Source organism: Saccopteryx bilineata, chromosome 12 (genome assembly GCF_036850765.1).
Source record: "Saccopteryx bilineata isolate mSacBil1 chromosome 12, mSacBil1_pri_phased_curated, whole genome shotgun sequence".
Taxonomy (NCBI): Eukaryota; Metazoa; Chordata; class Mammalia; order Chiroptera; family Emballonuridae; genus Saccopteryx; species Saccopteryx bilineata.
The window spans coordinates 15,332,000-15,359,888 of record NC_089501.1 but is presented as its reverse complement, the minus strand read 5'-3'; the positions used below and the strand labels follow the sequence as shown (position 1 = coordinate 15,359,888).

Sequence of the window (27,889 nt, the reverse complement as noted above, 5' to 3'; positions counted from 1 at the left end):
TATTATATCTTTTCTGTTAATGAAATGTTAAGTTCAGAAATAAGCACAAGTAATATGGGTAATGTAATAGTTAACAGTTAAGTAGCTCCTGCTGTGTGCAGGTATTGTTTGTTTTTTGTTTTTGTTGTTTTTTTGTAAGAGAGCCTGGAAGGGAAAGAGATGAGAAGCATCAACTCAGTTACATCACTTTAGTTGTTGATTGACTGCTGCTTATCCATGCCTTGACTGGCTGGCTCAGGCCAAGCCAGTAACCTTGGGCTCAAGCCAATGAGCGACCTTTGGGCTCAAGGTAGCAACCTTGGGATCAAGCCGGCGACCCCACACTCAAGCTGATGAGCCTGTGCTCATGGCAACCTCGGGGTTTTGAACCTGGGACCTTAGCATCCTAGGTCAATGCTCATTCCTCTATGTCACCACCAGTCAGGCCATTTGTTCTTTGTGCTGTACACTTACTAACTGCTTTGATCCTCAGTAATTCTATGAGATTCTACTATTATCTCCATTTTATAGATAAGGAAATGGAATCAAAGGGTTTGAGAAATTTCGCCCTAGGTCAGACAGTAAGTAAATAGCACTGGGATTTGAGTCCAGGCATCTGACTCAAGAGTCACTAAATCCACCTTTACTCAACAAAGCTGGCTCTTTGGTCTAGTTTTCGCTTGAATGTCTCCCAACAGTCTGTGCTTTGGGGGGCTATTCCTTCCTTCTTTGTAGGTGTAATCTCCAGACTCTGGTCAGAATTTACTACCCGCTGCTGGGCCTTCTTATCTGCTTAGATACCAGGACTTCATCTTTTCTTCTCTGGGCTTTCTACGTCAGGAGAGGAGGAATTCCCTCCAGCAGTTAATAATTTCCTTCCAGGATTTACTAACTCATTTTGGTCCCCTTTATACTGAAGTGATGTCTTCCTTCACCATTTCTGTTGTCCCAGGTCATATCACCATGTATGACCACTGAGTTCATTTTGATTCATTACAAAAAGCTTAATGCCACTGAGTCCATTTTGATTCATTACAAAAAGTAGCCTTTGCGTATCAGGCCGTAAGTTGTGGAGGAAGTCCCTTTCCCCTGCTTTGATAGCTTGGCAAACAAGTTTCTGGAACTGGAATTATCAGCTAAAGGAATACTTACACGATTATTTTCCTCCTCAAAACAGCTATCACTGAAACATGAGTACAAATTCAGAGGAGTTTAAAGTCCTGAAACATGCAAATTAGTTATCAGCATGTGGACATTAACAACTTCTAACATGAATGTACCATCAGTGAATTCTGTGTGAGTTAAAATAGGCTCTGGAAATCCTTGTTAGAATCTCCTAGACTCCTCGGTTGGTTGATTAGGCCAGTAATCTAATGAAATATGTACTTTATTCATAGATGGGATAGTCAGATACTCAGATTTGGTGTTTTGACATTTCTAAAAACAATGTAAAACACTGATATTTTCATATTTAAAGCACATGATTGGAAGAATCCAAGACCTCCAGCTTGGATTGGCAGAGTTGAAGTTTATAATGATCTTAATTTTCTTGTACCCTTATAACTTATTCTGAATAAAGCAGAATTTACCAAAGTGCTCAGAGCAAATGTGGAACTGTCTCACAGAGGGGATCAATTTTTCTTCTTACACCTCTGGAGAAGCTCCGGGTATCTATATGTGAAGGTTACTGGCTCCTGCAGTCCAACTCACTGTTCTGAAATCAAGCACTTTCCAGTTACTTATACAACAGAATAATTTTACTGAAATTACGGCACAGAACGTGCAGCCAGTATTATTTTTAAGGGATAAATATTAGCCTGATGAAGGAGAAAAAGAGATTGTTTTTTGTCTCCTCTAAAAGAGGTATGATCAGTTTATACAATTAAGCAGGTAGCACCCAGGAATAAAGCAGACTCTTCATCTCATGGCATTAAGAAGGAAAGAACTGGCCCTGGCCGGTTGGCTCAGCGGTAGAGCGTCGGCCTGGCATGTGGGGGACCTGGGTTCGATTCCCGGCCAGGGCACATAGGAGAAGCGCCCATTTGCTTCTCCACCCCCCCCCCTCCTTCCTCTCTCTCTCTCTCTTCCCCTCCCGCAGCCAAGGCTCCATTGGAGCAAAGATGGCCCGGGCGCTGGGGATGGCTCCTTGGCCTCTGCCCCAGGCGCTAGAGTGGCTCTGGTCACGGCAGAGCGACGCCCCTGGTGGGCGTGCCGGGTGGATCCTGGTCAGGCGCATGCGGGAGTCTGTCTGACTCTCTCCCCCTTTCCAGCTTCAGAAAAATACAAAAAAAAAAAAAAAAAAAAAAAAGGAAAGAACTAAGTTATTCACTCCTTTTAGTCATTTGGAATGGTCCTCTTGATCATTTTAAATGGTGGAGTGTGTTATAGGAAGATAGGGTAGGAAGGAAATGTTCAGTTATGATTTCTTGAAAATTGTGGTGACTTCTGATCTTTTCTGCTTTTTCTAGGAAGGAATGAGATACTGGCTAGCTTATGCCCTCAAGTTTTTGGAATGTATCTTGTAAAACTTGCTGTGGCCATGGTGCTGGCTGGTGGGATTCAAAGGACTGATGCTACAGGAACACGAGTCAGAGGTTGGTACCTATTTAAAAATTTTTTTAAATATTAAACATAGGGAAAGAAGCTAAAATTTTTCTTTCCTGAGTAAAAATTGCTTGTTGAGCTTTACTTTCCAAATGTAATCATTTCAAGCTGAGAGTTGTCTGACTATCTAATACTTAACCCAGCATCTATACAGGGATTGGCAACGGTAGGTCTACAGTTGTTCTCATGGAAAATAATACAATAATTACTAAATAATAATAGAATAAACTGTTTTTTGTGTACTTACAACTGTAAACCTACTGTTTTTTGTGTATTTACAACTGTAAACCTAATTTTGCCTACTTTTGTATATTAGGAGCTACAGTACTTTCTAGAATTCCAAAACCAAAAGAAATCCTAAGATTTTCAATAAGTATATAGTTTTGCTCCAACCTCTCAGGGTACCACAAAATAAAATCTTTACATTTCTATCACTGTCTGTTTTCCATTGGATCTGCAGTCTCTCTTCAAGAGGAAAAGGTTAGAAATAATGTCTCCCAGTCAGTCTCTCTCCCTCTGTGGTTGTCAGTGTTTCTCTGAGACTGCTGCTCTCCATCCTCTGCCTGCTGATTCACTTCTGCTGGTGGCTTGCAAATGTGCTACCTGCCACGTGCTGCTGCGGTAGGTCACGCATTTCAGCAAAGATTACTCTGAGTATGTTATTATGACCAAGCGGCAGAAAGCTCTTTTGTGGCTAACACACTTAACTGACCTGAATCTGGCAGAAAGTAGGTTTGTTATGGTCCTCATGTAGGCCACATAAAAACCCCAGAGTCATAAAAACCCCGGACTAAACCAGAAGGCTTCAAGTACATTATTGTCAATAGGCCGTTAGTAGGTACTCTAAAACCTAAAACCATGTAGTACAGTATAGAATAGTGTCAGACGTAAGGTTTATGTGTATGGGATGTTTTGTTTTGATCACTAACTCTTTGCAAGGCACTCTGCTAAATGCTGGACCTAAATAGGAGTTTCCTATCACTACATAGAAAATAGTACTGAAGAAATTTGATCAGTGAGATAATATGCACCACAGGATATTCATGTTCATTTATGTTACATTTGAAAAATATAAAGAGTACTTTAAGATACATATTTCATTAAATTAAAATTTTCACAAAATGAAAAGATTTTCACTTAACTGTTGGGATCATAAATTATGTGATATTTATAAAGCACTTATAAGTCCCACTTTTTTTTAAAGGGCTTAAATAAAAATACAGTAAGAATCTTTATAAGCCAAATTCTTAGAAAATGTTAAAATATAGGCCTTAAGATCTAAAAGTAGCACAAAGTCTTAAAAGACTTTAGATTTTAAATGCCACATTCAGAAATCATTTAAAGATTGTTATTTATGATGACAGTTAACTTTTCTAAAGATATTCTTGTTAAATCTTTGCTCAGATGACTAAAGTATACAGCATAAGCAGTATATAAAACATAAATTGTGTTGACATTCCAAGTGGACCATTTCCTTTTTGATTAATTACACTTGTTCCTGGGTCTTTTCATAGAAATTTAACTTTACATTATTTACTTTTCTAGGTGAATCTCATCTTTTATTGGTTGGGGACCCTGGCACAGGAAAATCTCAATTCCTCAAATATGCAGCAAAGATTACACCGAGATCTGTGCTTACCACAGGAATTGGATCTACTAGTGCAGGTATTTTACACAATCTCACTAATGTCACTACAGAAGCTAACACAATGATTTTTTTCTTATGAACTGGTACCTCCAATAGGATAAATTTCAAGCTAATTTTTGAGTTACTGCCCAAAATGGAAAGAATTGTATAGCATTTCTTTTGTAGCTCTAAAAACGTATTTTAAAAGCTCCATTATTTATTTTCCAAAAACTTATTTCACACATCTTTTTGCATCTTTTTTGAATGATCCTATTCAGTTTTCTCATTCTCTAGTGATTACCTTCATACATACTTATGCAGTGGAAGTATGTATTATTACCTGGCATTTTCTGAAAAGCCAGCAAACAGAATGTTGAAATAAATAGGAGGAAAAAATATCTCACTTTATATAAAGTAGATGATGGCAAGCTTAAGGCATTGTCATGCTTATAGATCTCACGAGCAATGGCAGCTCCTATGAAAAATCCCTAGGTAGAAAATGTCTTCTGTGGAAAGCATCTTTTCATCACTGCAATGTGCAGCTCTGTTCACACATTGTAATGCTCCTTCAGTGATTACATTTAAAAGCCTTTGCAGACAGAATGTCAAGATTTGACTATAAAGTGACATTAGGAAAAAATTATTTTAAACGTTTTGATGCCATTTTGTATTTTTACACCATTTTGATTGGGGAACTATTTCTTCTGTTCTTCTGTAATAGGCCTTTGATTTCACACATTTTATATTTACTGCTTGTCAGGGGAGCCTAACATCCATGGCCTGTGTTCAGATTTTTTGAGAAATCTTTAAAATCTTGTATTTTAAACTTATAAAGCAGCAAACGCTCCATTAATGGTCCTACATAATGAGAGCTCTGTTCTAAGGAACTCACAAGTTTTGTATGTAACTGCAGTACATTAAGAACTGACAAGAAAGGATTTGTGACTTGATAGGGGTGAACAAGCAGTAAGATACTGGAAGGGAAGTAGGTCAGAATATAAACACTTCGTGTGCATTTTAAAATTATGTCCCAGTGTTCTAACGTTCTGTATAAAATGATAGCAATAGACAATAAAGGTGCCCCCCAAGTAATTATGTGGAATGTTTCCCAAGTTAATTGTGTGGTGTGGCAAGAAATGAGTCTAAGCTATCTTGTGAGCTACTAGCAATTTCAAAGTATTTGGACATTTTTAAAATGAATGGCGTCTGATTCACTATATGAGTTAGAACTTTTCCCTTTTTATTTTTTACATTTTATTGATTTTTAGAGGAAGGAGGGGACAGAAAGAGAGAAAGAAACATGGATTTGTTATTCCACTCATTCAGGCATTCATTGGCTGACTCTTATGTGTGTCCTGACCAGGGATCGAACTTGCAACCTTGTCGTATCAGGACAATGGTCTAACCCAGTGGTCGGCAAACTCATTAGTCAACAGAGCCAAATATCAACAGTACGATTGAAATTCTTTTGAGAGCCAAATTTTTTTTAACTTAAACTATATAGGTAGGTACATTCCTTATCGAGGTAGTGCCGGCACTGGTATTTTGTGGAAGAGCCACACTCAAGGAGCCAAAGAGCCTCATGTGGCTCGTGAGCGGTAGTTTGCTGACCACTGGTCTAACCAACTGAGTTACCCAACCAGGGGACACTTTTCCCTTTTTAAATGCCAAGATTATAATCCAAATATGAGGGTAAAACAGGTAGAGGGGATGTAAATTATTTCAAACTATAGAAAAATTACTGCTACTAACATCTACCAAAAGAGCTAGATTAGCCTTTCTTCAAACTGTGTATCACAACTCATTAGAGTCATGAAAGTCAATTCAGTGAGTCCATATCAGCACTTTCAAAATGAAGTCAATAGGGTACCAGAATATACTGCACATAGTAAATGTACATTTTCATGAAAACTGTTTATACAAATGCATACTTGTGTTATAGGGCCATACTTTACTTTTAAAAAAATTACCATAGATTAGTTAAGTTTTAAAAACTGCTCCCATAGACTTTTTAGTAAAACTAGAAACCCCAAATCGTAAAACCAGAGAGTGTGACCACAGGAAGCCTAAGATTATATAAGGTTCTAATGAACAAATGCATGCATGCTCCTCAGACTTCCTTAGTGCTTCCTCAGCTCAGACATCCTCATTCCCGCCAACCTCTTCTATCCCTTCTGTGGCCTACGTCACTTGTTCATATTTCTCTTCCCAGGACACAGCAATTCACTGTGATCAAAATGGGGAAAAAACTAGTTTCGAATGTTTGAATTCTAAATCTTTCTATTTTAATTTTAATATTTAAAAATATCAGAGAAGCATAATTATTAATGATAATAGTTTTGAAGTCTCAAACTTTTGTGAAAATTGGCTATTTACAGTAAAAACCTAACCTTTAGTTGTCAATACAAACCAATATTACAATTTATCAGAACGAAAACTCAGCAGTGAAATGCTTTGTTGGTAATCTGGCTAATATATGCTTTATTTCTAATAAGCACATATCTTGTACCTGTTATATTAATCACTGAGCTCTTTATTGGAAAGTATTATTTTTATTTTTAATATTTTAACATTTTCTTTTAATTGCAATTAGACAAAAATGAAAATTTTCTTTATAGTTTTAACAGTAGGATATATTTTATTTTTAAAGTCTATGAACTAGTTAGTGGACAGTATTTTAATAATCTGGTATATTAAACTTCAAAGTTTAACATTTAGCAAAATTTTACTTCACAAATTCACTTTTAGAATGACAGGAAATATGTACAACTTACATTCCACATTCAGACAAATGCCCTTTTCCCTTCCTCAAAATAAAAAGCTTTATAAAGTGTAGAACAGTATAAAAGTTTTAGATATGAAGGCACTGCATAACTGCATCATATGGCTGATGTCTTGCTTAGCAGCAAGAGTAATGAGAATATCTACATTTAATTTAATGGAACACAAGAAATTATTTGAGGAAGGACCTAGGTCTTATCAAAGAAAAAGAACGTTTTGGCCCATTTAGTTAATGAATTCCTTTCCAAAACTGCTTTTTAAAACTTACCTGGGAAAGTTACCTAGAATATGTCACCTACACATATACCTAATCTTCTGCATGAGTGTCAGGGGATATGGAGCGGAGTTCTACATATGTGAAAATATATATATTTCCAAAATAGTAACTTATCTGTAATGATAAAGCTAAATATACCTTCCCAAATCCACTGTTATATAAACGCTGTCAACAGATCTATGAAAACAATCTTAACGAGTTAAGTTTATAATATCATCATAAATCTGATGAACAGATCTAAGTCATGATACTCTCCTATTCTTAAACTGAGGGAGTTTGTATCTGCTCTGGACATGTTGATTTCACTGGGTAATAATAATGTATATGATTAAGTGTTCTGATGTCCGAAACTCATACCAAAACAAAAACCATAGCCAGGGGACTTGATAAAGAATGAACCACATTTGTCATTATCTTGGAAACCAAACTGAATGCTATCTAACATTACATGAACTGTGATGGTAGCCATAGGAGACTTCAAGATGGCCTGAAAATCAGATGCTCATGTTCTTGGTAGCATATACTTGACTTCAAATCCCTTCAAGGGCATGCTAAAAAATAATGGAAATTCACTCCTTAAATTAAACCAAACAATGAAACACTTTAGTTTATGTGAACTTTGTTCCTTAGAAGGCCAGTAAAATAGTTGTCCAAAGATTATTGTCCAAGAGGCTAAGACGTCTTTACAACCTGGTCTAATAATTCATATTACTTTATAAGTGCTTTAATTACATATATAGAAGAAAGTAATATATGTTTTAATCAGGTTAGTTTCAGAACAAATAAAATAACACATTAGAGAAAAAATTACTTAAAAATAGTTGTATTTATATTCCACAATTTGCTCAAATACTGGTTTTCTTATAAACTTTCTACAGGATGTTTTTTAAACAAATTCTTCACATTGTGTCTTAGTGACTGACTTACAGAATTTCAGGGAAATAGTTCTGTTATTATAGCTTAATTTTGTACTAAAGTGATGGCAGGTGGTCACATGCAGTCCATATGGGATTCTAACATAACATTGAGTGAGTTTTCTGACGTGGACCATCCCTTTGATGCTGACGGTAATGCATCTGTTGAAAGAAGTGATTGTAAATTTGGATTACTGCTCTCTGCATCTTCAAGTTTTTCTGTATTATCTTCCCAGTTAATGTGGAATCTTGTGACTCTGGGATTAGATGCCAAAATGTTCCTTTGAAGCTATAGGAAAAAAGAAATATATAAATGGTAAATGTAAGAGAGTTAGATCATCATTACAAACAGGAGCTTAATAGAATGATTCTTCATATCAATACTTCAAAAGGACCAAGTTCATATATGTACAAAGGTATAACAAGTCAAAGCACCCAAAACATAAGTAATAAACAAGGACTAGGGCTGCAGCAAAGAAATTATTTTAGCCTGACCAGGCAGTGGCGCAGTGGATGGAGCGTCGGTGTGGGATGTAGAAGACCTGAGTTCGAGACCCAGAGGTCACCAGCTTAAGCAGGAGCTCATATGGTTTGAGCAAAGCTCACCAGCTTGAGCCCAGGGTCGCTGGCTCAGGCAAGGGGTGACTCGGTCTGCTGTAGCCCCACGGTCAAGGCACATATGAGAGATCAATCAATCAATGAACAACTAAGGAACTGCAACGAAGAATTGATGTTTCTCATCTCTCTCCCTTCCTGTCTGTCCCTAGCTGTCTCTCTCTCTGACTCTGTCTCTGCCACACACACATGCACAAATTATTTTAGCCCATTGGAAACAAGATAGGGAGAATTTGAGGGAAATTATCCAGATCTGTTACTATCCTAACAAAACATCTAAGTCCTCAATACTTCTGTTTTATAAAAGAGAATTTCTTCTTTTTTGGAGGTGAACATTTCAGAGGATGCTTTCTTTAACAAACAGTATGCTTTCTAGATAGATGTGGTATCTCTTCAGTAATATTGTCAAGGAAAATGAAAAGTTCCCCCAACTATACCCTCTTGTTATTAGTGGTTTCCTATTTTTTAATTATGGCTCCTTCTTAAAAACTATTCTGGTTTCTTCTCTTTTTGCTATACAAGGTGCCAGACGGGTAACTAATAAATTGGATCAATGGAAGGTCCTACACCAGGATAAATAGCATACTAGCCTTATTTCTTTCTGCTCCCATGTTACGTTTTCTTATATCATCTGGCAGATAGTGTTAAGTTCAATGTCAGAAATCACCAGTTACTAAACTATGACAGTTCCCAATGGAAATCATAAAGTACTCATTAATTTTGAGAATACTGAATCACAGATCTCAGCTTCTCACTTGGAAGTTAAGCTGATTTCCATCACCAGAAACATTTAAGACCTTTAGTTTAACCTTTAAGAATAGCAGATAAAACAAGGCATATAGGTTTTCTGAGAAAAAAATGTTCATATGAAAAACAAACACAAAACTTCCCCCCACAATTTTTGGTAAGAGTTACAAAGTGTCATTGAAAATCAATAAAACAAACATGAATTTGAATGTCCTAAAGGTTGAAATAATAGAATCATGCTGCATGGGAAATGCCATACAGAAAGCCATAAACAACGGTCTGTTTCTTCCAGGAGGCACTTTCAGTTTCCTAAACCTCAGAGACTCAAGGTGCCCGACCAATGTTAATTACTCATGACTCACCTGGAGTCATCCATGGTAATAGAACTATGATTAGTTTGCCTAGTTGGCACAAGAACCTCAAATTTACTTTGTCTCACAGCCATTTTTATGATGTACTATGAAATGGCAATTGCTTAAAAAGCTGCTTAATAAAAATATTGAAATAGAAATAGTGAGAACATTACCTTAGAAAAGTCTGGTTTAACTGGTGGGTTTTCCCTTAATTCTGTCTCGGTATATTCATTATTTACATAATAGCCAACTCTAATAAATTCTTGACCTCGATAGGTGCATGTAATTAACACAACTGTTACACCTACTGCATCTGCATCTGGAATGAGTCCGGGATTAGGTGCATCCGCCTAGAATAATTTTAAAAGAAAAGAAACACATCACAAAAGTCTGTTAACTGCAAGGAAGACTGGGGTTTTGGTTACCTTGAGCGCCATCAGTTGAGGGCACAGTAACAAAAACTTAAAAATCATAACGGGGAAAGCAAATGCTCATTTTTGAGACTGACTCAGAGCCAGAAAATATAGTTCCCATGTTTCTTTCAAGTACCCTGGGTACTTGAAAGCATCACTCCTTTTAAAGTAAAATCTGACCACAGCAGGTTGTCATTTATGAAGGTTATGCAATATTCAATTATAAAAGCTTTCATAAAACATATCAAACAATTAAATCAAGTCTTATTGATTGTAACCTTTTCCAGTCATAAAATCGAGACCTAAATTAACCTGTCACTTGTACTGTTTGCCAGCATTAGCTACCTAAACTCAGATCTATTCCTGTTCCTGCACCAGGGTTTAAAACTTCAGATAGGGCCCTGGCCGGTTGGCTCAGCGGTAGAGCGTCGGCCTCGCGTGCAGGGGACCCGGGTTCAATTCCCGGCCAGGGCACATAGGAGAAGCGCCCATTTGCTTCTCCACCCCTCCGCCGCGCCTTCCTCTCTGTCTCTCTCTTCCCCTCCCGCAGCCAAGGCTCCATTGGAGCAAAGATGGCCCGGGCGCTGGGGATGGCTCTTTGGCCTCTGCCCCAGGCGCTAGAGTGGCTCTGGTCGCGGCAGAGCGACGCCCCGGAGGGGCAGAGCATCGCCCCTGGGGGGCGTGCCGGGTGGATCCCGGTTGGGCGCATGCAGGAGTCTGTCTGTCTCTCCCCGTTTCCAGCTTCAGAAAAATACAAAAAAACGCACAAAACTTCAAATTACCCCCATTTCTAAAATAGAAATCTCAGTTCTTTAACTTGTATGGCCCTTCACAATTCATCTCCCACCAACACCTCCACACACACCTCTTACCCTTATTCTGGAATTACATGGGTTCTGTAAAATGCAGTGATTTTCTTTTCTTTTTTTTTTGAGAGAGAGAGAGAAAGAAAGAGAAGGAACATCGAGCTGCTCCTGCATATGCTCTAACAGGGGAGTCGAACTGGCAACCTCTACGCTCTGGGACAATGCTCCAAAGCTATCCAGCCAGGGCTTAACTTTTATTGATTTATCTTTTTTAGAGAGACAGAGAGAGAAAGGGAGGGGGAGAGGAAGCATTCATTTGTTGTTCCATTCAGTCATGCATTTTTAGTTGCTTCCTGTGTGTGCCCTGACTGAGGATCGAACCTGCAACCTTGTTGTTCCCGGATGACACTCTTAACTGACTGAGCTAACTGGCGTGGACGAAAATGCAGCGATCTTTCATGCATATACTGTTCTCTTGGCCTAAAAGGTCCTTCCTAAGAGCCTAAAAATTAGTCTTTAAACATTTGCATCAAAATGTTTTGTGGGGTTTTTTTGGTTTTTTTTAGTGAGTCCTTTCTAATTCAAAAGTTAGAATAGCAATCTTTTTATGCACTCATGTTACTTGACACAAATCCTATAATAACAGATGTCTAACAACTTAAACATGTTTACCCTTCACTCTTGCCTGTCATCCTAAGCTTTATCTTGGACAAGAGTCCCATCCAGTTCATCTTTATGATCTCATTTCTGGCACAGCTCTGAGCACACAATATATACCTAGTATACCGAAATTTATTCCTAACTCAGTTCCTGCCCTGAAGTGATTTACGGATCTCTTTGGAGAGACACCAGGACAGGGACAGAGGATCTGTCCTGAGAATATGCTGTTTATCTTAGAGATCCTGAGCATCTCTCCCCAGAGGTGTTAGGTTACTTGCAGAGTACCCGGAGTTTCTAATGTACCTGGAAATGGGTGGAGATGGCAAGTAGAGGTAGTTCAGTACTGCCGTGGGAACTATACCCACAGTGCTTCCCATCCCTCAGCAAATTGGTTCTAGGCATGTTTGTGTTTTAAAATTTGTTTGCCAAAGGCTTCAGTTTAAGCAAATTCAAGTAGAAATGCCTGTAGACCTCTCAGACTATTTAGGATGAAGAAGTCATAGGCAGAGATCTTTAATCCCAACCAGCAGTACTAAGGCAGATGTCTGGACATCTGCTAGCCTTTGACATGCATGAGAAAGGCATATTTATTCAGAGGCAAAATCAGGGCAGACTAGAATAGTATGGCAGTTTGTTTAAAGCACAAAACAAAAACTATTTTAGTCCCTTTCTGCTGATAATGGTACATTTTGTAAAACGCATGGGCTGAACATATAATCTAAATTGTATATGCTTCCCCTGTTGCTTTTTGGCAACATATGCACCGTTACCAAGGTAAAACCAGTGGAAAACCACTAGAAGCAAATACTTTTGGGTTTTTTTTTCCTACAGCTCTCTAAGCCAAAAGCTTAGGAATGTTCTTAACAACATAAACACATAGAAAATATGTTTAAGGGTTTTAAAAACAAGGGACTTGTTTTTATAGTGTCACATAAAAATGATATATCACTCATTGCATGTTGAACTCAATTTCTTCCTACATCATGAATTATCAGTGAAATTCAGGTTCCCCAGTATTATGGGTCAAAGCAAATACTGCTTTTTTTTATATAACATTATCAAGAAACTAAAAGAATAAAAGTTTAGTTCTAAATACAGAAATAGGCACTGTTTGTCAGTGATTGTACTTGACCACTTTATTCCTCATTTAATCCTCATAACATTCTTATGAGGTAGGGTAGTCTCCACACTTTCTAAGTGACTGAGGGAAGGTAGGGGGCCTGTCTAAAGTCACATGAGCCTAATAACCAGTGAAGTGGGATTGGAACCAGGTATGTGGCTGCAGTGCTCCCCTAAACACTCATTCTCTGACACCCATATCTTTCTCTGGGCTATGTACTCACACCTGGGTTAACAGCGCCCTAATATAGTTGAGCTTTTTAAACCATCTGTTTAGATACAATCAAGTATTTGTCACTTTTTAATTAAAAAAAAAAAAAAAGCACTTAGGCTAGGAGACCAAGATTCTGAATTCTCTAGGGAGGGGAGGAAAAGATAGCTCTAAAGATAGCACAGGTTTGAGGGATTCTTGGCCCCACAGTTCATGGGATTATCTGAGCAACAGTATTTGCTTAAATTGGTCCCATGTATGAAGTAAGGAAACAGAGAGTTAGAGATAGGAAGAGTTAATAGTCTCTCTGGATGAAGTCCCTTCAGTGGGTTCTGCTTAACCGATGGGACGTTGTTGTGTAGAAATATCTGCAGCAAAATTAATTTTTTAAAACCTATGGCTACTTACTCTTTGGAATATTATAAATACCTCCCTCTAATAAACATGGATAATTGGAAAGTGACTGAATAGTTTTATATAATAATATAACATGGATTAAAAGTAACTTTTGAATATAGAAGACAAAGGCTGAAGTCTTGGCACAGACCCCTATATTGTCAGTGTTATCTGAGAATATAATTTATATTAGAATTTCCCCATATATTTAGTAAACAGAGTAGTATATTTGTATAGTAATCCTTTACAAAACTGTGTGTTAGATGCTTTAGTAAACGGGACTTGAATCCAAGATCACAGAGTAGCTATCTACTAACATACCTGGTAACCTAGCTTAGTTACTGATTATGCTGAAATAAAGTTGTTTTTGTTATATCATCATCATTCCCACAGACTGAAACCAGGAAGGAAGGCTGCATCTAACTGTACTGATTAATAGTATGCATTTTGAATCCCTGTTCTGGGCTGCTGGACAGCCACCCCTCTGAAAGCCTGATACTAAGGGACTATTCACAGGAAAAGCCCAAGTTCACCGCCACGTGTGCTGTGACACAATGTAAGGTTTACTGCATGCTGTGCAATCCCTGAAGTAAATGCCACAGTCACATCTCAGCACGCAAAATCCAGACGTGGCATTCCTTTATAGCAAAGACTTCCTAACACATGAGAGAAGACAGATAAAAAGTGAATGTACCAGAAGCAGAATGATTTAACCCAAAAGGACAGGTATAAGAACCATGTGATACAATATGGTAAGAAACATATTTGGCATACATATTTAACAAGAATAATCTTACCTGAAATACAAACATATGCCTTCCTGCAGGAACAGGGCCCACTAAAACAGAGTCTAAAACTTGATCGTATTCTTCACTTTCTGCAGAGCCCACATAGATAATTTTCCATTCCAAGTCTAGGGTTAAAAACCAAAACATTATTTCATATTCAGTAATTACCTTATGGGATGACATCAAAAACCTTTTAATGCCCACTTAGCCATTTAAGCTGCTAAAATTGGCTTTTCATAGCAGAAAATCCAGGAAGGCACTGAATGGTTCCTCAAGAAATTCTCACATTTTGTACCAGTTTCTCAAATGCTCTTTTGTGAAATATGAGTCCCTGGGAAGGGCTCCTCACAAACAGAACAACATGGCCCAAAACTTGGGAAATGCTTCAACCTCGTCCTGAGGATTCATTAAGCACACTTGGCAGAGTAAGTGTTCTGAGGCATCCTTCAGTAAAAACCAGTAACGTTAACCTGGCTTTCCCAAATTTATTTGGCTATGTAATCACACACCTCCCACCCCCTTATTCATGTCATATTTTAACTTACTAAACACACTTTGGAAAGTGCCCCATACTGTGTTGCACAGATCCAAATCATTAAAGAGCTCCAAAGTGGAAAAGTCATTAACCAAGTTTCCTGTGGCTCAGAAGGGACTTCAGCTCATTGACTGTTAAAGGACCAGAGTCAGGTTTCTTTCTCAATGCACCCCTTCATGTCATACATTCTTTTTAAAATTTTCTATTAAGTGAAAGGTGGGGAGGCAAAGACAGACTCCCACATGTGCCTTAACTGAGCTCCACCTGGCAAGTCCCCTACCAGGCCGTGCTCTGCCCATCTGGGTCACTGCTCTGTTGCTCAGCAACCAAACTATTTTAGTGCCTGAGGCAAGGCCATGGAGCCATCCTCAGCACCTGGGGCCAACTTTGCTCAAACCATTCAAGCCATGGCAGCAGGAGGGGAAGAGAGAGAGACATTGGGGACAGGGTGAGGGGATGGATGGAGAAGCAGATGGTTGCTTCTCCTGTGTGCCCTGACTGGGAATCGAACCCAAGACTTTCACACACTGGGCCGATGCTCTACCACTGAGCCAACTGGCCAGGGCCAGATTTTTTAGGTTGGGAGGGAAAAACCAAGAATCCCTTTGCCACTTGATACAAGAGTCTACACAGTGGGAAAGACACAAGAACAAGACACACCAGAGTGCAACCCAAGACAGTCTATGTAGTTGTCATTAAATGTTATGTAGTTCACATTTTATTGAGCACCTTTTACAGTGTGCTCTGTAAGAACCCAGAGACGAATGAAACAACAGCTCTTTTGAAGGAGCCTCCTCTTCAGTAGGGGGAGGAAGACACTACAAATACAAATCATCTGAGACCTCCTGGGCCTCTCAGAGTGTTTAGCAGTGTGCCTGACTCTTGGATTCACTGCACTGAGACTACACCAGTCCTCCCAGAGGAGAGAGGAGTTTCTGGGTCACTTGTGGAGAATCTAGTTAGTGCTGCCATGTGTTGCCATTTTTGTGTAATTGTGTAAGTATTTTTGTTCTAAAGAAATATCAGAAGTAGTATAGGTACTAAGTATTCATATGGCATTTATAAGCAGTTTATTGAACTACAAGTTCCTTTTTTAGGTTTATACTTTCTTTTATAAAGTCAGTCATTTTCTGAGGATGTATTAGGTCATGGCTCTGTCCTAGAGGAGACCATTTTATTTTCAGCTTCTAGCACATTTCCATCTGACATCTCAACAGATCAACTATGTTAATGAAGATTGAGAGAAAAAAGAAGCACTATGACTAAGTGACATGGGAAGCCACTGGAGGGTTTTGAGTGGAGGAGTGACATGATCCTACTTTCATTTTAGAAGGATCACTTTGGCTGCTGTGTTCAGTACAGACTGTAAGAGGGCAAGGGAAGAAATGGAGATATTTCAACAAAGGAGGCAAGAAATTATGGTGGTGTGGGCCACAGGTAGCCACGGGGCAAGAAGCAGTCACATTCTGGGCAAATCTTGAAGATAGAGGTAGCAGTCTTTTTTTTTTTTTTTTTCAGGAGGTGGGGGGGGGGAACAATCTTAGACATATTCAGTTTGAAATAGATTTGAGAAAATTTTGGAACCAGTAAATAGGTAGGATTCCTAGGGAGTAAGCCTTGGAGCTGTCCAATGTTAAGAGGTCAGGGAGATGAGGAAAACAATAAAGGAGGTTACAAAACTAGTGGCCAGTGAGGTAGATAACCCAAAAAGCCAAGTGGCAGAAACTATTTTAAGGGTGTGAACCTATAGTACTAAACTAGCCAAGTGAGGACAAGACTAGAAATTGTCATGTGGATATTTTCATATTTTCTTCATTTATATATATAATATGTGTATATAATATGTGTATATAATGTGTGTGTGTGTGTGTGTGTGTGTGTGTGTGTATATATATATATGGTGTTCTTGGCCTCCTAATTGGTGTAAGTTGACATTTAGTCTGACAGAACAGTCATGATTTATAAACTTTCTTTTATAAAATACCTACTATGTGCTGGGTGTTCTTCTCACTGCCTCACAGTTTGTGTGTGTGTGTGGCAGAGACAGAGAGTCAGAGAGAGGGACAGATAGGAACATACAGGGAGAGAGATGAGAAGCATCAATTCTTTGTTGTGGCACCTTAGTTGTTCATTGACTACTTTCTCATATGTGCCTTGACCGGGGCTACAGCAAAGTGACCCCTTGCTCGAGCCAGCGACCTTGGACTGAAGCTGGTGAGCCTTGCTCAAACCAGATGAGCCCGTGCTGAAGCTGGCGACTTTGGGATCTGAAACCTGGGTCCTCCACATCCCAGTCCAACGCTCTATCCACTGCACCACCGCCTGGTTAGGCTCACTACCTCACACTTGTTTAAACTTCAACAGCTTTATCACATGGATTTAATTATACCTATTATGCAAATAAGAAAGTTGAGGCGGAGAGGCTGAGTAATCTACCCACATTCACATTGTGAATCCAAGCTATGTCTTTGCAACTCCAAAGCCTGGGCTTTTTCCAAAAAAAAAAAAAAGTAACCAGGAAGATAAATTCTTCTCTCTCTAGCCATGGGGAGATACTCAAGGCTGTAACTCAGGGAATACCTATATATTATTTTTTTTATGTTTATGGGATGCTTGCTGTAACTGAGTTTGAAATGTTCAGTACTTACTTATAAATTAGCATCAGTTGTTTTAGTCTTAATTTTTTTAACCCTACCTTTTGTTTCCCTGCCCCTTGTACTGGAAGGAGGGGAAAAAGGTCAGATGTTTTGCACAGGTTATCAGTGGAAGGAGTCTATTCATTTATTTTAAAAGTAAAAGTAATTGTTTCATTTAATGATGGTAATCACAGACTTCAAGTATCTATATCTATCTGTGTTGGGAGTGAGGGAAGTCACCAAGGGAATTTTAAACTAATTACACTACTTGGCAACACCTATGATCTAGTGAAAAGTATGTACAATAGTCTTTGGGAAATAGAAAAAGCCTTAAGTTTGAAAGTATGAAGCAGCATGCTCAATTCTGGTACACTGTTAAGTCTTCAACTGACATGTAGCCATTATTAGAAACAACTAAATTATTTTAAAAGCAAATACTCCTCAAGGTTTTTTTCTGAAGCAAAGCTTTTTAAAGAACATGAAATAATTTGGGGGCTACTAACAAGTTAACCCTTTTGTGTATTGAGTTTTTTGTTAACCCTTTTGAGTTGAGGACGTACATGCATGAACGTTCGTACTACTCAAAGGGTTAAAGTATGAAAAATGGTGGACAACCTCTGGCTTGGGACTTGAGACAAAATTATAAAGTGAAAATTTCAGATATTCTGTAGTTTCATTTCAAGAACAGATCGAATTGCAATAGTATAAAAGTATGGAACCTGTAAGAAGCCTTTGCCAAGTAAACTCAGTTTCCTTAATTCACACAGCCTCTAGGTGGAGTACATAAGTATGGCAGCTTTTTGAAAGATTCCTTTGCAGCTTTGGTATGACTCAGCTTAAACTCTTTGGAAAAAAATACTAAGTAAATGTTCAGTCTGGATGCCCTGGGAAGTGAAGTATACAAGTAGAAGTAGGTGTATTCTTGACGTTGGTATTGTAAAAATTCTGATGTGATTCATCTGGGTTCTGATTCCAGTTAAAAATGGGATATAGAACATAGTTATATTTCAACGAATAGCAGATTTCAACCATCTAATGTCAAGGCCCTGTAACAACATCCTGAGTCATCTGTCTTACTTGTTCAGAATTGGCTCCTAAAATGGAAGTTACCACTTGAAATACCTGTAATCTGAAGAATTTATAATGTTTAAAACACTATAGTTTAAGTTGGAATGGACTGATCAATGGTTTCTCTTGCATCCACCCATTTTTATATGTAATTGGTAATGAAATGGGAAAATCAGACTCGAATATATATATATGGCCTAGGTAGCTCAAATACTTTAGTATTCTTGTGGGAAAGCAATCAAATGGTTTCAAAGTAATAAGAAAATTACTCTTTAATTTTATTGTCAATGGCCTATTTTACAAATTAAACAAGGATGTCTTTCAAAATGTGCATCACAAATTATACATGTACATATATGCTTTATAGATGTATTTAAACTATATGGAAGAGCACCGATTAAAGTGTTAACTACGGTTATAAAAGTGAGGTGGGGAAGGCATTGAGTACACAGGACTGTTAATTTATGTCTGTATAACTTTTGAAAATTTATTATGAGTGTGTATTTTTATAATTAAAAAAATAACACCCTACATAAAATACATTTTATAGAATTAAAAAATAACTTTTAAAGTGAAAATACTTTATAAGCTTGGTTAGCACAATAATTTTAAACGGAATTTGTTAAATAGATATGTAAGCTCAAAAGATGTATGTCCCTATTTAATTGGTAAAATTACCATTGATGAAGTTAAAACGTTTACGTCCTCAAATTTTGAAAATAAAGCACTGACTTATTTTAATAAAATCGCAAAGATAAAACCTTGGCAAGTTTCAGCTTTCTAACTATTACTTCACATATTAAAAGTAACTCTTTGAAGACCTTAAAACGTACTTAGAAAAATAATTTGTGCACTGTCATTAATTAGGACCTTTATTTCCTAGCCCACTTTTCTGTTATATGTTCAGGATATTGGATGTGGAGTTATTTTAATTAGATTTCAACACGCCCTGAAGAAAGTCTTCTTTTAGACTACTTAAAAGCTAGTGATTAAGTCCTGCTAATTATTTAAATATTTTACTTATTTCTGCTCTTGGGTTAAATGGAAGTTCCTAGCTTAGCAATATTTTTCTTACTGAGCGAGAAATTTCAGTCATTAAGGAAAAGGAGTTCACGCTGGTTGAAGCGAGCCTGCGCGCCAGCATCCCGGGCGCCCCGAGCATCAGAGCATCCCGGGCGCCGGCCGGCCAGTGCCGGCCCGGACGGAGCCCCGCAGCCCCGGGGGAGCGCCGGCGCCCGGCCCGCGGCGTCGAGCCTGCGCCCGCCTCCCCCGCTGGTTGGTCGAGGGAACCAGAAATCAGCGCGGGGACAGCCTCGCTCTCCTCCCCAAAGCGGCCGGGCCGGGCCACCCGGGAGAGTAGGGCAACTCCAACGTAAGCTCTAAAAATGGATTCGCCTTTCCACTCGGGGCAGGAAGGTGGGCAGGCAGGGCGCCGTGTTCGTCACCCGCGGAGAGGAGGCGTCGTGACGCCGGGGTCGCTGGCCCAATTCTCTACTCTGGGTAAGATGGCTCCGCTGCTAACTCGCCGGCGCGACCACACACATGCCTCTCCCTTCCCAGCCTTCCCGTCGGGGCCGCGGGGACGGCGGAGGCCTTTCGCGGCGCGGGACCAGCCTGGCGCGAACGTCGGCGGCGCCGCCGGCGGGAGTGCGGGTCTCGCGAGTCGCCCGCCCGCCAGACAAAGCTGACAACATGGCTACCTCCGCTTGAACAAGTTACTAGCAAGTTGAGCCGCAGCAGACGCCGGGCTACGGCCAAGCACCTCGGCGGCTGTTGTCCATCAACTTCAAGTTTCCCTCCGCAGAGCCGAGCCCGCAGCCGCAGCCCGCCCGCGTCGAGCACCGGCCGCCCGCGCGAGGCCGGGCCCGGGAAACTTTCAACGTCTGCAGCCCGCAACTGACAGCCCGGCGGCAGGCGGGCGCCGACTCACCTTCAGACAGGTCCTCGATGCACTCGAAGGTGATCTCGAACTGGAATGGGTTGTAGAAAGGAGAAGGGTTATCCAGCACCACTACATTGTTCACCTGAACCTTTGCCATATTTTGAAAAAAACACAAACAATGGGAACGGGGGCTTGTTGCGGCACAATAAAGTCCAGCGCGCGGCCGTTCGGGAGAGCGCAGACCCCCGCCCCGGCGCCGGCCCTACGTCGTGCAGCGGCGACTTGAGAAACTTTTTTTTCCTCTTTTTATTTACACGGGAACACTCCACAGTGTTTTGCAGCTTTCCTATTTCACTAAACTACAGCCCATTCTGCTCTGATAACTAGCAGGGTTGCTCGCGATTGGCTGCACCTTAGCTCTGACCCTCCTCCTTCTACGAGGGCCTTGGCGGCAAGCAAGATGGGCTCCCGCTCCCAGAATGGACTCGGAAACTTTAACTGCGGCTCCACCTGCTGGTGTGGATTAGGACAAAGGCGGAGAACAAAGTGAGTGGAATACGGGCTGGGAGGCCCGCGCGGAGGCTGCCGCCGACGGCGGCGGCGGCAGCGACGGCGGCGGGTGAGACGAAGTAGGCCCCGCCCCCGGCCCGGCGGCGCCCGCGCCACACGTCGGGCGTGGTCGGGGCGGGGCGGGAGGGGGTCGGAGGGGCGTGGACACGGCCGACGTGGGGAGGTGTGATCGCGGCTGCATCGGCGGTGGGCGGGCACAATCTCGAGAGACGCCCCCCTCCCGGAATTTCTTCGTGGTTTCTTTATTTTTGCCTTTTTACATCAGTCCAACGGCATGCCAGCTCTACTGAATTTAGCAGATGGGATTCAGTTGTGTACACTGGGTTAGGTTCGCTGTGTACTGGATAATATTTGCGGTAGAGGAAAGGATTGGTTGTGGAAATAAATTAGATTTTATAGAACGATGTCGGCTCGAAAGGAGCAAAGCCATTTTGGAAATTAGTTTTTAGCCAAGATCTGCGTTTCGGCACGACAGCGTTGTTAGATATAAAAATGTAGGGCGAAAAGAGGCATTTGCATACACACTTTGCTTGGAAAATCTGAATAGGTAGTATTTTGGGCTGCACCTGGATTTTTTTCCTCCCTTTCCAATGTGGGACGTCCAAGGAAAAGATTACTAGAGATGTGACAGTTACTCCTCATGTTTCTGCCGTTTGATGGGCAAAACTGGAACGTAAAAGAAAAAGATGGAAATGCCAGGAGATCAAAGGGCAACAAATACATATAAGAGAAAAGGAGAGTAGAGAACACAAATGCATACCAAGACATGTGACTTATCAAAAAATTTATGACCTAAATCGTCAGTAAATAAAAATTTGTGTGTCTACAGACAAGTTCTGAGGAGCTTTTGCTAGATTCATTGACATTCAGTGTGGATTCATGTATTTTTTCCATATGTAAAGTCCACTTTTAAATACATTTTATCAGGCACAGTGAACAGAAAGTAGAGAAGCACTGGGTCAGCAATTAAAGGAACAGGTTTCATTTGCTATACAGGATGACAATATCTTCACCTACCATACCAGTATGTTTTAAGGCTCAAAATGTATATTTACATACATACCATATTACCACAATATGACTCATACTCTAATGCACACATACAACTGGACTTGAGGAAAGCATTTAATCCCCTGAAAATAAAATGGAACCCCTCACTCCAGTTTTCCTAAATGTGGAAAGCTTGGTATTAGCTCTCCCAAACTAACTTTAAAAAGAACATCAGATGAAGTCTCATCAAAAGCAACCTCCTTAAGTATAAACAATGTCCAAAGAATGACAATTTAAAATTCTGGTCACTATACTAAGAGAAAGCTCTTCCAGCATAGATGATACTTAGGAATTAATTTTCTCTCTGAATTTAATTAGCCAAGTTCAGTGGTTTCATTCACAACAGTTAAGGGAAAAAAATGTTGGTTTATAAAAAGCAGGTAATATCGGCCCTGGCCAGTTGGCTCAGTGGTAGAGCTTCGGCCTGGCGTGCGGAAGTCCGGGGTTCGATTCCCAGCCAGGGCACACAGGAGAGGCACCCATCTGCTTCTCCACCCCTCCCCTTCTTCCTCTCTGTCTCTCTCTTCCCCTCCCACAGCCAAGGCTCCATTGGAGCAAAAGATGGCCCGGGCGCAGGGGATGGCTCCTTGGCCTCTGCCCCAGGCGCTAGAGTGGCTCTGGTCTCGACAGAGCGACGCCCCGGATGGGCAGAGCATCGCCCCCTGGTGGGCGTGCCGGGTGGATCCCGGTCGGGCGCATGCAGGAGTTTGTCTGACTGCCTCTCCGTTTCCAGCTTCAGAAAAATAGGAAGGAAGGAAGGAAGGAAGGAAGGGAGGGAGGGAGGGAGGGAGGGAGGGAGGAAAAGAAGGTAACAACATAAACCTTTATACCATTCTTATAGTAAACAGAAATAGTTAAACAACCTCATGAATGTGTTAAAAGCTCTCCATTTCCCAACAATGATAGTTGAGCAGCATATACGAATCCACACAGAATGTCATTGAATCTAGCAAAGGCTCCTCAGAACTTGTCTGTGTTAACACACAAATTTTTATTTACTGACGATTTAGGTCACAAATTTTTTGAGAAGTCATGTCTTGGTATGCGTTTGTGTTCTCTAGTCTCCTTTTCTCTTATATTTGTTGCCCTTTGGTCTCCTGACACTTCCACCTTCTCCTTCGACGTTCCAGTTTTGATGGTTGGCTCAGGCATAGGTATGTACTGGGAGTGAAAGGAGGCCCAAGCCAAGGCAAAGCTGTGGGAGTTTCCCCTGGAAGTACTGCAGAGGTAAACCCTTCTGTTGCAGAAAAGGTGTTTGGGGTCATGGGAATGAATCCTGGAAGGTATCCTTATACTTTTTATAAGGTTTTTATATTTGTTATATAAAGTGCGTCCGCCTGCCTCCCTCATTCTTTGCTCCTCCTCATTAACAGTTTTACTGTTTTGTGTTCATTGCTACCTGCCATTAAGGCTACAGTTTTGTTGAAGATAAATAAGCTTTGCCTTAGCCCTTATCCATAGCTGGACTGTACCGTTAAACGCCTTTTGGATAGCTATCAATGATACAATCTGCTTTCTGAAGCACCAGAATTATGTTTGTTGTTGACAGTTTGTTGATGTTAATATTCTGACCAGAAGAATATTAATGGAAATGCTTACTGAAATTTTCGGTTTCTTTTGTCTAGTTTTTACTGTTCTTAGTCCTCTTATATGACGCTCCATACAAACTCATCTTCCTCTTGAACTCAGTCTCCACTTACAATCCATCTTCTCATGTCTTTCGTTCCATTTTTTCCCCTCTCTTCCGTTTTTTTCTCCCTAACTGTCCCACCTCTCTCATTTATCAGAGGTTCTGTTCTTTTCTGATAACCAGGAGAAATGTGGTCACAAGTAGAGAGAAGACTCAAATCTTTAAAACATCTCTTGGCTAGACCACTGCTTTCACTAAGCATAGCGGCTTTTTTAGTTGGTTACTATAGAGACAAATGACATTAAATGGAGATGTGCTTGACATACTATTTTTTCTATAAGAAGAAAAATCCTGCTAGGATTTTGTTTGGAATTATATGTAATCTATAGAGCATTTTTCTGTTCATTCAGTAAACATGGAAAATCTCTTGATTTTTAAGTAGGTCATCTTTCAATGTTTTATAATTTTTGCATACAGATCTTACACATTGTTTTTAAGATTTATACCCAAGTATATTATTTTGGGGTGCTATCATAACTATTATTTTTAAATTGCAATTTCTAATTATTTTTTTTTGTATTTTTCCAAAGTGAGAAGGAGGGGCAGGAGAGGCAGAAAGACAGACTGCCGCATGCTCCTGACTGGGATCCACCCAATATGCTCACCAGGGGGCGGTGCTCGGCCCCCCTAGAGCGTTGCTCCGGGGCAACCAGAGCCATTCTAGCGCCTGAGGCGGAGGTCATGGAGCCATCCTCAGTGCCTAGGCCAACTTTGCTTCAATGGAGCCTTGGATGTGGGAAGGGAAGAGATTGATAGAGAGAAAGAGAGGGGGAGGAGTGGAGAAGCAGATGGTTGCTTCTCCTGTGTGCCCTGGCCAGGATCAAACCCAGGACTTCCACACTCCTGGCCAATGCTCTACTGCTGAGCCAACCGGCTAAGGCTCTAATTTTTTAATATGTGGAAATATGATTAATTTTTCTATATTTACTTGAAAATTGCAGCCTTGCCATTCTCACATATTAGTTCTAGTAGCTTTTTTATAAATTTTGGAATTTTTTACATAATCATATTGTCTGTAAATATTTTAAAATTTTAGTTTTTCCTTTTTAAGGAAAAGAATGATGAAAGTAAATCCCCTTGTTCTGTTCTTGAGGGTGGAGGGGGGATGGGGCTCTAAGCAGTCAATCTTTTATCATTGTTAGCTGAAGGATTTTTGTAAATACCATTTAACAGATTGGAAGAGTTCTTTCATTCCTGAGACTTTTTTTAAAATCATGAATTGTTGAGTTTTGTCAAGCATTATTTCTGTATATTCCTTACTTTGGTGGTGTAGTGAATTGCATTGATTAATTTTTGAATGTTGAATTAGCCTTGGATTCCCAAAATAAACTCAACTTAGTTATAGTTATATATTGTTTGCTTTTGCTTTTTAAAAAATCTATGTTTGGTAGAGCGTCGGCCTGGCGTGCAGAAGTCCCGGGTTCGATTCCCGGCCAGGGCACACAGGAGAAGCGCCCATCTGCTTCTCCACCCCTCCCCCTCTCCTTCCTCTCTGTCTCTCTCTTCCCCTCCCGCAGCAGAGGCTCCATTGGAGCAAAGTTGGCCCGGCCACTGAGGATGGCTCTGTGGCCTCTGCCTCAGGTGCTAGAATGGCTCTGGTCGCAACAGAGCGACACCCCAGAAGGGCAGAGCATCGCCCCCTGGTGGGCATGCCGGGTGGATCCCAGTCGGGCGCATGTAGGAGTCTGTCTGACTGCCTCCCTGTTTCCAACTTCAGAAAAATACAAAAAAAACCCCAACAACGATGTTAATGAGGGATACTGGGCTATAGTTTTAACGTGTCTTTTTTCTGTTTCCAGTACCATGATAGTGCAGGCTTCATTAAATGAGTTGAGAAGTGTTTCTTGTTTTTCTACATTTCTGAAAATTTTGGGCCCTGGTCAGTTTGCTCAGTGGATAGAGTGTCTTCCCAGTGTATGGATGTCCCGGATTTGATTCCTGGTCAGAGCACACAAGAGAAGCAACCATCTGCTTTTCTCTCCCTCCTTCCCCCCTTCCTCTCCCTCTTCCATTACCATAGCCAGTGGCTTGATTATTTGAGCATTGCTCCAGGCATAGCTGGGTTGGTCTGAGCACATTGGCCTCAGGCACTGTGGATAGCTCAGTTGATTCAAGTATGGGTCCCACAAGGAGGTTGCTGGGTGGATCCTGGTCAGGGCACATGCAGGGGACTCTCTATCTCCCCTCCTCTTACTTAAAAAAAAAGAAAAGAAAATTGTTATCGCCTTGGTATTATTTCTTCCATAAATGCTTGGTAGAATTCACCATGACATCATCTCAGCCTGTAGATTTATGTGTTGCAAGGTTCTTAACTACACTCAATTTTCAGTATGCAAGTTATCTTTTTAAAGATAGGAAAGATAAAGTTTGGCAGTTTTTGTATTTAAAAGAATTTTACTGTTTCATCAGTGTTATTAAACTTAGGGCATAGAGCTATTAATTTTATTTCTGTATTATTAGTTCAGTGTCTACAGGATCTATAGTGGTATCCTGTCTTTCATTCTTGATATTTGTAACTTTTGTCTGTTTTTTTTCCTTAGTCAGTCTAGCCAGAGGTTTACCAATTTTTAAATCAAAAATAGTTATTATAACACTCATGTATAATATACCTTTTAAAGAGCTTTATTTACATACTATTTGAATATTAAATAATCGATAAAGTTTTTTCTATTGTTATTTACTTTTATAGATGAATAAACAGTCCTCGAGTATATTATAAAACTTGCCTACTATATGATAGCCAGAATGACAAATCCAGAATTCAAATCCAAATCTAGGTGATTCCAAAGACATTGCTTTTGACTAGTTTGTTTTATTAACTGGTACAAAGTATGAATTAAAATCAGTTAAGACATATGAAAGGACTCTTCTGTGACTTGGAGCAAACTTCATTTTCATCATTGGACTCTAATATCTATTCTCTGTCTTTGGAACTTTCTCTGTAAACAGTATATAGTATAAAACCTTTTGCCATAAAATATCTGGAGAGCTGTGTGCTCTTTCTAAAACTTTAGACCACTGAGTAAGGGTACCTACCAAAGAGAGACAGAAAATTTGAAGACTTTTGGTTGCCACAAAATAATAACACCTATTAGATGTTTCAGAATATAGACATTCTGAGACCTTCCAGTGACAACCTGAAATAGTTGTCCTGTTGCCGTCATTCTTGGTAGACAACAAATAAAGCCTTGGCTCTGTGCCCTTTCCTTCTCTTTAAAATTAGGTATTTCTTTCCCTTCATAGATATAAGATAGGCTTTTGAAAATAAAAGCTGTCACAGCTTGCTTGTTTCCTTAGGTCTGACAGTAACTGCCGTAAAAGACTCCGGAGAATGGAACTTGGAGGCGGGGGCCTTAGTGCTTGCGGATGCGGGCCTTTGCTGCATCGATGAGTTTAACAGCCTCAGAGAGCATGATCGAACCAGCATCCACGAAGCAATGGAGCAACAGACCATCAGTGTTGCTAAGGCTGGGTAAGAGTTTCCTTTATGTTAAATCTATAGGAATTGTGAGATTAGTTCATATTTGATTATGGAAAAATGTGAGCCTTATTGAACTGTAAGGTATGTTTGGTCCTCTCAGGGACTGACACATACTAATTTTCCCATGGAGGTGAGTGAGGGAAGTAAAACTGAGTTGTTGGGAAAAAGAAAGGAAAGACTAAAGTGTTAATGTAAGTTGATTTAATTCATGGATGGAGACTTATGAAGAGCTTTCAATGCTGGATTCAACCTATTATCTCATTCAATAATTGTATGTCTGCTCTGGGTATATTGTTATGTTAGAAATTTTGAAATATTCTAAAAGAAAAACAATACTTGTTTTCAGTGGCATTCTCCTTTTATATCTTTTTTTCTAATATATCTTAATGGAAGGTTGATCACAGCATATGGAAAACTAAATGATAATGTATATTAGCATAAGATGAAGTACCTGTTGTGAGTCGAGAAGGCTCAGGGATTGAGGTATGTAAGTCCTTGGCTGCACATGACCCATGAGAGAGAAAAATAGGTTCAGATAGAAATTCAAGCCCTGAGGTGGTTATGGGAAACTTATTTGGCTACAAACACTGATCCCCAAGCAGGTTACCAGATAATCCACTCAAAGGACAGAGGCAGAACTATCTTACCCTAATGTTACTCTTAGGTATGAGGCCAGGTGATCAGTTA

At 40.0% G+C, this 27,889-nt stretch overlaps 2 protein-coding genes and 1 non-coding gene across 6 annotated transcripts in view; 2 read left to right on the top strand and 1 right to left on the bottom strand.

Annotated features, from left to right (window-relative positions):
• Nucleotides 1-27,889, top strand: part of MCM9 (minichromosome maintenance 9 homologous recombination repair factor) — a 73,962-nt gene that overhangs the window by 15,538 nt on the left and 30,535 nt on the right. For 3 of the 4 annotated variants that reach the window (XM_066248476.1, XM_066248475.1, XM_066248477.1), the window contains exons 6-8: nucleotides 2,448-2,573; nucleotides 4,129-4,248; nucleotides 27,019-27,193. In XM_066248476.1, the coding sequence (XP_066104573.1) occupies nucleotides 2,448-2,573; nucleotides 4,129-4,248; nucleotides 27,019-27,193 (421 nt within the window). Of the gene's footprint in view, nucleotides 1-2,447; nucleotides 2,574-4,128; nucleotides 4,249-16,995; nucleotides 19,294-27,018; nucleotides 27,194-27,889 lie in introns of those variants that run through there. The other variant, XM_066248478.1, reaches the window with a different exon arrangement.
• ASF1A (anti-silencing function 1A histone chaperone) lies at nucleotides 8,006-21,010 on the bottom strand. The gene is made up of 4 exons (XM_066248479.1): nucleotides 20,460-21,010; nucleotides 14,300-14,415; nucleotides 10,071-10,247; nucleotides 8,006-8,471 (listed from the first exon to the last, which is right to left on the bottom strand). Exons 1-4 carry the CDS (start codon nucleotides 20,566-20,568, stop codon nucleotides 8,259-8,261), a joined length of 615 nt encoding a protein of 204 aa, XP_066104576.1. The 5' UTR covers nucleotides 20,569-21,010; the 3' UTR covers nucleotides 8,006-8,258.
• Nucleotides 10,709-10,784, top strand: TRNAA-CGC (transfer RNA alanine (anticodon CGC)). The gene has a single exon. It is a non-coding gene; the product is annotated as a tRNA-Ala (tRNA).